Below are 11,708 nucleotides of genomic sequence, written 5' to 3' on the forward strand. Positions count from 1 at the left end.
ACCACGCATTTTTCAAAGATAATTCATGAATAATATTTTAAAATACAAGGCAATGTGTGGCGTTCTTTCTCAAATTGAAACTTAATTATCTCTCAAAAATGCATGGTTACCCCCCAGTTTCTTTTTGGATACCAAGAGTACTTACTAAGATCTACTTTTTGCGGATAGTTTTAAACCGCGCAAAAATATTCCTGTATTAGTAAGCATCACCGATGGGAAATCCGAGTATGTCGAGATGCGCAGAACGTATGCGCAATAACAATAGTGGGCATCGTCCTTAAAGTAAGCAAAAATTTCGTTGGTGTTTCGACCGTCAAAAATTAAGTCGAGTATGCATCGTTTCAGCGACAGAAATCGTCTGTAAACTGTATGAACAAGACACTTTGCTTAGTGAATATGAGATTGTACCAATTGTAAAACACACAAAATGCTGATAAGCCAGGGTCATCTAGCATACTTTCTTGATAGTCTTCTCGCTTATTGTTTTGTTAACATTTAAGTTGCATGCGCAGTTACAGCTCACGTTAGTTGCATTATTATATTTTGGAAAGGGACTCAATTGAAAAACGAGAAAAGACACTTCCTTTAATTTGTACATGTGGCACGGTGCCTCTTTCACTAACGGCGGAGCAACTGTTCTTCCCCTATTTTGGAACAAGCCTCGACAAAGAATAGACGTAATTCGTTTCTGGCATTTGTTACTTTCGGCGGTAAACACTACATTCCTATGGCAAAAAATATTTGCATTTTAACTGGAGTCAAACAGGTTTGAAACGGAAAAAAGATTTTGAAATGCATACTCTGAGACAGTATGGTCGGTTCTACGTAATCTTCGTGTTCTGCATATGCCATAAGAACTGAACAGATTTTGGGAAGAGGACAGCTTGGTCATGATTACCGCTAAAAACAAAGTTTCCTTTACAAAAGTTAAGCAGCAGATTTTAATCAGATCTCGCAAGCAAAGTCGAAATGGTTCAACAACAAACAAAAAATATTTACATTAGATAATCGCTAGCGTTCCATGCGCTTTTAATAATCATCGAGATGAAGCTTCTTTTCGCTGCAATTTGAGTTTGATATCTTTTGATTAAGGATTGAACAGAGATTGAGGCGAACTGCCAGGAGAGCTCCGTTAATTGCTTTTTTCAAAAAAGCAAAACCCCTTTTTGACCCCTTTCAAGTTTCCTTATTCAGTTCATCAGTTTCTGAATCCGCGCGCAATAGCCTCTAAATAACTGAAATGGCAACTGACATCTTTGAACAAACAAAAGAAATTTGATTTTCTTCAAGAGCTTCTGATAGTCAACGCGGCTGAGTCTTAAGATGTGTTCGAGTGCATGTTTTATCTCGAAGTGTCGGATCTTCCCTTGGGCGTTAACTGAAATATCGGCATTTAAAGACTGTATCAGTTATTAGAAAATGATGGGTGCCATGATTGGCCTAGTTTAAAGCAAATACCGTATGTAAATTTGGTTGCGCTCTGAACCGCGAGCCAAACAACGCACAAACTATTTAAAGAGTCTCTTGACATCATGATTACTCGTGCATTTCCTAAGCAAACACCGAGCTTTCGCAATTCAAGACCCAAGTCATTTGTAAATTTCTTTCTTCAAAGTGAAGCGCAGCGGACACGTTAGAAACGTCCGCCCTGTTGATGGAAACATCCACTAGATTAGACACAAATCCGTGCTCAGTTATTAGCAAGGGAAAAGAATGATACAACTTTGTTTGTCTTCAAACGTTGGGTTTCTGTTGGTGTTTGTCTTCTCGGAATTGTTCGTGGTATGCGCTGTTAAGACATTGTACATTGGTGGTTTGTTTCCGATGACTGGTCAGCTGACTGGTTCTTCACTATCCTCCGAAGCTAGCGAAGCTGTTCTTCGCGTCAGCCAACTGGCCGTGAACATCATAAACAATCGCTCAGATATTCTTCCAGGATATCAGCTACAACTTATATGGAATGACACAAAGGTATTGATATCTATCTTCATTTTTGATTCTTCTGCAGAAACTTCCTCGTTTTCTTCCGTTTTCAAAGCAGCACAAATTGCCGATTTTACTTAAGGAGTTTCTCGGTGAAAACTCCTTATAAGACAGGCGCTGTTAATGCTAGTCAGTAAAACTATTGGAGTACTCACCTTACTTTCCTGTGATCTTCCTGTCATGTCATCTCGAAATGAAGTACCGAAATTTCACGAAGGATCCTCAATGAGATCCGGCGCGAACGATGTTCAGCGCTCCGAGAATCGCGCCATGCTGTTTTTGTTTTAAAATATTTTGGCTACTGATGTGAGCTTGATATAAACAGGTATTATTCTATTCTGAAAGGTACTCAAATAGCTGAAAATTTCCTTCGAAAACCTCAATAATATTTCGGATATTCCCTTGTAATGTTTTACCTTTATGAGCACAAATTACTCATGTGTTGGTAGTTTTTTGACGCTCTGGGATTTTTTTGTTCTTGCTCGAATATCTACATTTTAAATATATTTCTTAAGAAAAATGTCAAAGGAGTATCGTTGTGTTTCCAACCAGAAATACACTCAAAAGAATGAAAACTACTAGTAGATTTTAAATTATTAGAATTTTGTCGTTCACTAGTGTACCAGAGCCTCTATCTTGACTAGAAAGTAATTTTCAATATATGGGGTTTTGAGCTCTTTATATTTTTTTTTTTGTAAAATTTGGTTTGTCCTCTAAAGAAAAACTTGTCCTTGGTTTTTTGGTATTGCTGCACTATATAAAACGGCCAACAGTTTCACACTTGATTAGTAGCTACTATATTAGATGAGATTTAATGAGACCATAAAATGGGTTTAAAGAAATTATATTGGAATTGAAAATGTTAATTTGCTTTGAAGCAACTGAAGCGCGGAAAAAGGTGACCGCAAAGGTTACGCAGCGGTTTTTTGGAGGCCGTACATCTTTTCAAGATCATTCGGATTATATTTCCTAAATATTTCAAAATCGGAGAAACAAGTGTAGATACGTTTCTCCCCACCGATACTGAAGAAAAATTAAAAGGGAAACTTGTAAGAATTAGCAGAGCGTAATTCTTATTTTTTTTTCTGAATCGATCATGCAAGTTTTTGGGTAAGTTGAACAACAGCCAGCTAATTAGCTTGCGATCCACGATTTTCTCATCCCGTCTTCCATTTTAATTTGAAGTAGGTTATATTTCAAAATATCTCTACTTCCTTTCTGTCTTCAACAATTAAATATTCCGCCCCCTGCACTAAGAGGAATACGTTCTTTCAGTATATTCGGCTGTGTCTCCTTTCTTCGGTAATGATTCAGAGTTAAACCAAAAAAATCAAAGATCTTTACATTTAAGTTCATTCAACTGAGGTAATTTCAAGTGATTTCAATGGATTGGAATTGCCTGTGCATTTGTTGCGATGTAACTTCTTGCTGCCTGCTTGACGGTAACTTCTTTTCATTTCTCTAAAACCAAACTGGTCTCCTAGAATGACTGATAATTTAAAATTGCGGAGATGACTTATGACAGTAACTTTGTCAGTGAATAATTTCTGAAAGTCTTGTGTTTATAAAATGGACACAAATCAGAATTAAAACTTCCAGGTCATTGATCTTGACGGTATCAACAGCTTCAGATCCCCATTTCTCGTTGAATCTTGTGGAAGTGGTTCATCCCAAACCGGGAAACCGTTGGTCTCATCGCGTGATAACAAAAAGACTTATTGTTATTTGGAAGAGAACTTCAAATATTGTTCCAGATTAAGGTGGCCTTTTTAATCATTTTGCGATATCGGCTCGTATACGGACATGGATATTTTTTTGAGCGGTTCTGTCTGTAGCTCGACTTTGAGTGAATAAATGTGGTATTTGACCGATGAGAAGACATGGAAATATTACTTCATCATGAAGGTCATCTTGAAAGCACCTCGGTATTCAAGATTGAAAATGGCACTTGAAAAATAGAAAACAATTAGTCGCCACCAACGTCAGTGTAAAATTGGTCACGCGAACGCCCACGCGTGCAATGGTTGTATGACGCAGCAAGTTTCATAAGAACGCAAAACAAAAGTCATATGTCTGACAAGTAAAAAACCGAAACGCGAGATATTTGATTTAACAATATATGCAAATGAATATGTTTGAACTGCGGAATGGACATGGATAAGAAACTTAAACCGTTGCAAAAAGCCTGGAAAAATCCAGGCTAGCTTGAACGGGATTCGGCCCCACGACCTTGCGATTTCGTTGCACTTCTCTACCAACTGAGCTACCAAGCCAGCTGGGAGCCGGTTATTTGCGAGTTCAAGTTCTATCCCGTAACAGTGAATGAAACGATTTTAGAACTTTTATTTCAAGATACGGATTCAGCTACAGCAACAACAGAGATTGAAGTTATTGTTAAAAAAATGTTTTTTTTTTCTCAGTGTGATCCAGGGCATGTAGAGAATGTGATAATTATTTGAGTCCCTATACAATGGTCAACCTATGATAATGATACTTGGTGCAGCCTGCCCGGATTCTACTCACGCAACTGCACAGATCGGAGGGATCTGAAACCTACTCCAGGTGATTTACTTAATTAAAGTTGAATATTTTTCATTTTTATGAAATCAGTTATGGCAAAATGCAAAATAACCTTAACCCCTCTCCTGGTTATGAGTCTGATATACTGGTTCACAAAAATAGTATTTTACGTTATATCCTTGGCTTGCACCTGGCATCATGGTAGCCATGTTGGTATACTGGGCCCGGTTGTTCGAAAGCCGATTAACGCTAATCCCAGATTAAAAATTAACCAAGGAGTTTATTTCTCTACTCCCAAATGTTCTTCAAAGCTGATGTTCGGCAAAACTGTACATTAGAAGAAGTTAATCTTGCAAAACAAAAATAAGCAGAGGAAACTTTCACCTTAAAGTTGGAAAAACGAAAGCAAAGTTTTCACTAATCATCGGCTTTCGAACAACCGGGCCCTGAACAACAACGAAAACGTCTTTTGGAAATTTGACTCTATTGTTATGCAAAACGCAAGCGACATTTTTGTTTTGTTTTGTACCCCAACATGGCCGTCTAATCACGTGAGTGCAAGCCAAGAATAACCCTCTCGATTCCGTTGTGCGCTTTTGTCGAGAGTGATGCTCGGGGATGCTCGGAAAAAAAATCCGAGTGTTCTTTTGCAAGACTCGGAACCTACCCCCTTCCGATTACTGGTTCAGCTTCTCTGGTTGTTTACCATTTACAAAAGATTTCCGGAAATTTCGACGGAAATTTCTATTGGGTGAAAAACGTGTTCCATTTAACTCAGGCCGGTTCACCGCCCAGTGATTGCGATTTTACGCGCCAAAATTAAAAATATGGCCGTGAATAGCCTGGAACTGGAAAGACTTTTCAAAACTTGTACGGATCAGAGGAAAGTCGAAACAGATGTTGAAGTCACTGAGAAGAGACCTTTCAAAACTTGTAAATGGAACACACATTTCCATCGGAAAATTTCCAACGGTAAAACGGGACTAACCTTTTCAGACATCCCGCCGCTTCCGGAAATTTTCCAGTGGAACGAACCAAAGAGTTGTGTTCCATTTACAAACCAACCGGAATTTCCGTAATTTTTTTCAAAATGGTAAACAAGTCAAATTCTTTGCCAAGCTTATCCCATTTCCTAGGTTTTTCATATTTAAATTTTATCAGGTGATAGTAGTAGTTTTTACATTTATAATTTTCCAAGTCAATGACAGTCTTGAAGTTATATATATTAACACGTAATTTCGATGGAACAGACTGTCTTAGACCAGTCCAAACCAAGAAATTTGAGTTTGTTAAACTTTGCTCTTTCATTGCTCTAAATGACAGAGTATTTGTCTTTTCATAAAGCTAGAAAGGGTTGACTCGGGAGCCCAGTATCAAAGCGGATACGGGCTCCATTTGATGGGCTCCTGTAAGTTCCAACTAAGCAAGAAGAAAAATAAATGAACCACGCGTAGTCGAACTGACTCGACTGATTTCCGAGTTATGACCTCCTCATCGAAACCATTAACTGTTTGACTTCTTCCGCAGGTTTCTTACGCCTCCATTTCATCTGACCTATCTAACAGAGAGAAGTACCCACTGCTGTACAGCACTATGCCACCTCATTCAGCTCAAAACAGCGCTAGGATAGCTTTCCTAAAACACTTTCAATGGAAAAGAATTGCCACTATTTACCAAAATGATCACGCCTTTGGTGAGGTAAGACAGGGGAATACAACCCATAGATCGTGAATCTTACTTCAAACAAAAACATGGGACACATTTAAAGTGAATACATTTTAAAATCTCAACTCATATGTTTAAAATTCTCAGGCAATGGAAGCTTTTCAGAAAAACCTCCTCGAAGGAGACTTTGAACTCATAGCAGCGGAAATAGTCCATGAAAACCCTAAATCGCCTATCCAAAGTCTCAAGGTAAGGCTGTCTCAATTAATATGTATCAATGGCTCGATTTATACTAGAGAATGGGTCATCCGTCCAGAAGCATCATCCGCCAAGACGAATTCTCTGTCTAAAATAAATACAGGCGAACTACGAGACGATCTATCGGTGTGTCTTATAGTTCGGCCAACTTATAGCTATGCACGACGAATATCCGAGATTGGGCGACGAAAAGGCTTGGATAACAGTCATATTGGCGGTAAATTTCAAATTCAATGAACGAAATGATATATGAAATAAATCGTATACTGAACAGCGGATATGAAGTTGCAGTTACGGACGCAATTTTAGCAATTGCGTAGAGAAGCCTGAAAAATTTAGGACTTCAACGGGGTTTGAACCCTTGACCTCGCGATATCAGTGCGACGCTCTAACCAACTGAGCTATGAAGCCACCGAAGGTAGGAGCTGGTCATTTGTGTGTTCTAATTTTCCCGTGAGCAATAAATCAATGAACGAAATTATCTATGAAATGAGATCAAGTAACGCTATAATTCATTTCATATATCATTTCGTTCGTTGATTCATTCTTCACGGGAAATTAGAATTGTTTGCAGTAAACTGCGTTGTTGCCACCAGTTTGAAATTTAAGTAAAGCTGCGATCCTTCGCAGTTATGTACGGAGTTTTAGCAATTGCGTAGAGAAACCTGAAAAATTCAGGACTTCAACGGGGTTTGTACCCGTGACCGGTGCGACGCTCTAACCAACTGTGCTATGAAGCCACTGACGTTGGCAGCTAGTCATTTGTGGGTTCTAATTTCCCGTGAAGAATGAATCAACGAACGAAATGATATATGAAATGAATTATAGCGTTACTTGATCTCATGATCTCATTTCATATAATATTTCGTTCATTGATTTATTGCTCACGGGAAAATTAGAACACACAAATGACCAGCTGCCAACGTCAGTGGCTTCATAGCACAGTTGGTTAGAGCGTCGCACCGGTCACGGGTACAAACCCCGTTGAAGTCCTGAATTTTTCAGGTTTCTCTACGCAATTGCTAAAACTCCGTACAACTGGTGGCAACAACGCAGTTTGCTGCAAACAACCGCTTTCTTAAAATAACAAGGTCTCGATTTCATGGATAGTTCGTCTTTAGCCCGTATTTTTGCACATAGACGGATGATCCGTCCAGACGAAATATCCACGGAAGTTCGTCTGGGAAGCCAGATAGTTCGTCTGAGCCAATAAATCCTATGTCTGCCTGTATTTATACACAGACGGATTACAGAACGAACTACCGTTCTCTGCCCAAGTTCGTCGCGGACGGATTATCCGTTTCTAGTGATGATGCTTCAACGAACAAAATTATGGTCAAAATAAAAAGCATTTTAAACTACATTGATATAGCAATTTTTTTTTTCAAACAGAAGAAAGACGCTCGTATCATTGTTGGGATGTTCCATGAAGACCAGGCTCGAAAGGTTCTCTGTGAGGTAACTTTCTCTTAAATGTGATTACTGTAGCCATATGTTGCAATTGACCCACCTTTTATGGTCTTTGTCGTTTTAAGAAAGGAAATAGGATGCATCTTGTCATGTAATATGTAAGGGTTTTGATTTAGTCGCTAGTGGCCATGGGAGTTTGCGCGGCAAAGACCGGGATGTGGGAGCTTCGCTTCGAAATGAAAGATCCGTTTTTTTGACTGTGAGCTATATTATTCACTGTAACAGTTTTGGTTTTATCAACAGAGTTGATAATGTAAATTGACCACCGTACAGAGATTCTATAAAAGCTTTAGCCCTTCGTTAGAGCGAATGAAGGAATTATGGGTTGTGTGCAGTTTTTATAGTGGAATAGGGGCTACGCTATTGGTGGTAACATGGCAACGTGAAAAATAGGAATAGTTAGTTAAATGAAAAGCGTTCGTTAATACCGTGGGGATTAAGGGTGCCGATTTGGAAGATGAATTTTTGTTCCAGATTCTTGCGGTTTTCTGACCGTCGTACATTGATGTAGGGAAAGGCCGCTGATAGCCATGTGTTTCTTGGAGTGGTTAGGGAGATTAAAATGACGAGCGACTGGCTTAGATGCATCCTTGTCATTCTTCTCAACATTGCGAAGGTGTTCCAAAGCATAGCTCCTATTCCACTATAAAAACAACACACAACCCATAATTCCTCGATTCGCTCTGACGAAGGGCTAACGCTCGAAACGTCAGCTTTTAGAATCTCTGTACGGTGGTCAATTTACATTATAGCTCGGAGAAAAAATTCAAAACTTTGTGGCTATATACTCATGTTGCATTTGGTCATTTCCATGTTTTTTTTTTTCTTTTGTCAAAGTCTGAAATGAATTGTATAGTGAACGCATGTACATGGCTAGCAGTAGCTCATTCGGGGTGTTATGACGGTTCTGTGATCATCCCTCCTTGCTTAAGGAAGAACCCTCTGTCACTGGGAGGTTAGCCAAACGGGAAAGGGACTCAGCACGCAGGATACAAGCACAGAGAGGTCACTGCACCTCTACCGAAGCTTGTCTCGAGCAACTGCCGACCGTTTGAGCATTGGACTTTACCATGTGGGAGGTCGCTCGTTAAGGTGCTAAATTTCTTTTTCCCTTTTTCGAAGGCCTTTAAAGAAGGCATGTATGGAGAACATTACGTTTGGATCTTATTAGACTGGTACGACAACAAACAATGGTGGCTGATCAACGATAATCAAGTTGATTGCACGCCGGAACAGATGGACAAAGCAGTCGATGGATACTTTTCTATAGAGAGTGCTAGAATTGTGTCAAGCAATGCACCAACCCTATCAGGATTGGTAAGTCATTACGTGCGCAAAACGATGGTTATTTCTCACTTCTATGACACTTGCGAGGTCATCACGTTGGGTGCTGCATTTGTTGGATTGGCTCCCAAACAAACTCGCTCATTTATAATTCGTGCTGTATGAGTGACATGACATCAATAGGATGCATATATATCGATAGCATTTAGATGTAACACGTTCTGGATGGGTTACGGCCTTTAACAACAGTCAAAGGTTTTAAGCACGCGCGAGTAAATGTGAGAATCAACGCAAGTGATGAGTAGGGCCAGGAAAACGAGTGGAAGGTCAGGTTCCCTCGCGAGGATCACGCGCTATTTAATACAGGTGCTAGTAAAGCAAAACACAAAATAAATTAGCCTCTGCCGCCGACCACAGAGACCCTTTTAGAGTCTTTCTCCAAAGAAGCGCCTTATAACACGAATAAAAAAATCCAGATTCGGATAAGAATCCAAAATATTTTGGGTATAAATACTTCACTGTAGTGTTGGGCCTCACTCGAACTTAGAATCATTAACCTCAATATGCTACTGTAGGACAACAACTAATGATTATCTAAATTAGGCTTGGGCCGAGCCGAATTTGTCCTTGTGAATAACATCTCACATACCCACGGCCTGCTCTCGTTCTGGCCTTGTAGCTCAGTCAGTAGAGCAGCGGTGATCTAATCCGAAGGTCGTGGGTTCAAATCCCATCCTGGTCAGAGTATTTCTCTGTCCTTGTGTGGGCCCAATTCCAATACTAGGGTTAATCTCTGATGGAATAATTGCGTATAAATACTTCACAGTAGTGTTAGGCCTCACTCGAACTTAGAATCATTATTATGTAAGTTTAATGTTATTAATAATTGTTATTATAAATATTATTTGGAGCTATTTGGGTTAAAAATCCCTATCGGAGTGTTTGCAAAGAAACAGGAAATCCTTCGCAGGATTTGGATTTTTCCGGCCTGAAGAAACAGTACTTAAGATTGATGTACGAAAATGAATTTACATCTAAGCATACGCATTATGTGCGTTCTTAGTGCGGAAATTTTCAACTGACTCGAAGTCTTCTCGAAGAGAAGCAAAACTACCAAGCAATTTCTGTTCTATAACGAACGAAATCAGTGATATATGAAATGAATCATAAATCATATATCTCTTCGTTATATCTTCTTATGAAATGAATCATATCTTAAACTGCGGATATGAAATCAAGTGAAGCTATGATACTCGCAGTTATGAACGCAATTTTAGTAATTGCGTAGAGAAGCCTGAAAAATTCAGGACTTCAACGAGGTTTGAATCCGTGACCTCGCGATGCCGGTGCGACCCTCGTTGATTCATTTATCACAGGGAACATTTCAACCCACAAATCACCAGCTCCCAATTTCTGTGGCTTCAAAGCTCGGTTGGTTAGAGCGTCGCACCAGCATCGCGAGGTCACGGATTCAAACCGCGTAGAAGTCCTGAATTTTTTCAGGCTTCTCTGCGCAATTGCTAAAGCTGAAAACACTTAATGTAAAAAGAATAAATTCTATGCAGAAAGGAGCGCTCTTAAGTTTTGTTTCGCTGAATTGAAGGACATGAAACATCTTATATTCTTTTGTAGCTCAAATATTTTGTTTATTTCTTTCCAGACTTCAGAACAATTTCTTAAGCTTTACGATAAGCAGAGCGAAAACAGGACCAGCATTTACGTGCCTTTTGCGTTTGACGCCATGTGGACAATTGCCCTAACTCTAAACAATTCCATTCATCCAATTCGCATCAAATTCAACAGGTCTTTGGAAAATTTCAACTACAAAGAGAGCGGCATGGTACAAACTTTCATCGAGACGCTGCAAAGGTTGCAATTCTCTGGGATAACGGTATTATTTTTTGTTTATTTATATCGGTATTTCGAATAATAGTAATTTATCTTTCGATGGTTTAGAATTTAAAATTCCAAAAGTTTTCTGGTTTTCAAATGTATTTGCAGGTATGGAAGAACTCCAGCTGGTTAGCAATGTCTTAGGCTACCAGCGATATCAATAAAGTTCTGGGTCTCTTTATGTAACGTCGTACTTCCATGCAAGTTAGAAATTTGAATGCTAACAAAAAAACCTTCGAATTGGAAGTGGTCGAAGTTCGAGCGTAACTATCACTTTCTAATTTTTTGAATTTGAAAATAACGAGGCTTTTTTAAAAATTAATCCCTTTTTACGATAGCAAATTAACACAAGGATGAAATCGATATCTACGATAACTTACCATTTTTTAGCTAAACGTGAAATGTTTTTTTCTTAGGGTACTGTAAAATTCACAAAGTCAGGTGAAAGAACGAGGCCAGCTTGCGTTAAGCAATTGCAAGGTAAATTACTTACTTTTTTATTATTTTATTTTTTATTATCTCCCTAATTTATCACTAGTTAATTTGCGCAACAATTGTTCCTTTTTCCTTTTCAAAGGTGGCAAGTCTCGAGTTGTGGGCATTTATTTTCCAGAAAACGGCACAATTGTGTTCAG

General features: G+C 39.0%; 1 protein-coding gene and 1 non-coding gene across 2 annotated transcripts in view; one reads left to right on the plus strand and one right to left on the minus strand.

The window, feature by feature from the left end:
• Positions 1 to 1,415: 1,415 nt before the first annotated feature.
• Positions 1,416 to 11,708, plus strand: part of LOC138035184 (gamma-aminobutyric acid type B receptor subunit 1-like) — a gene marked incomplete at its 3' end in the record, with an annotated part of 12,231 nt that continues 1,938 nt past the window's right edge. The window contains exons 1-8 of the mRNA XM_068882007.1: positions 1,416 to 1,971; positions 6,031 to 6,201; positions 6,316 to 6,417; positions 7,819 to 7,884; positions 9,019 to 9,213; positions 10,841 to 11,071; positions 11,490 to 11,553; positions 11,651 to 11,708. The exon at positions 11,651 to 11,708 is cut by the window's right edge and continues 23 nt beyond it. Coding sequence (XP_068738108.1) covers positions 1,714 to 1,971; positions 6,031 to 6,201; positions 6,316 to 6,417; positions 7,819 to 7,884; positions 9,019 to 9,213; positions 10,841 to 11,071; positions 11,490 to 11,553; positions 11,651 to 11,708 — 1,145 coding nt within the window. The remainder of the gene's footprint in view (positions 1,972 to 6,030; positions 6,202 to 6,315; positions 6,418 to 7,818; positions 7,885 to 9,018; positions 9,214 to 10,840; positions 11,072 to 11,489; positions 11,554 to 11,650) is intronic.
• Positions 6,765 to 6,837, minus strand: Trnai-gau (transfer RNA isoleucine (anticodon GAU)). The gene has a single exon. It is a non-coding gene; the product is annotated as a tRNA-Ile (tRNA).

Source organism: Montipora capricornis, unplaced genomic scaffold, assembly GCF_036669925.1.
Source record: "Montipora capricornis isolate CH-2021 unplaced genomic scaffold, ASM3666992v2 scaffold_302, whole genome shotgun sequence".
Lineage (NCBI taxonomy): Eukaryota > Metazoa > Cnidaria > Anthozoa > Scleractinia > Acroporidae > Montipora > Montipora capricornis.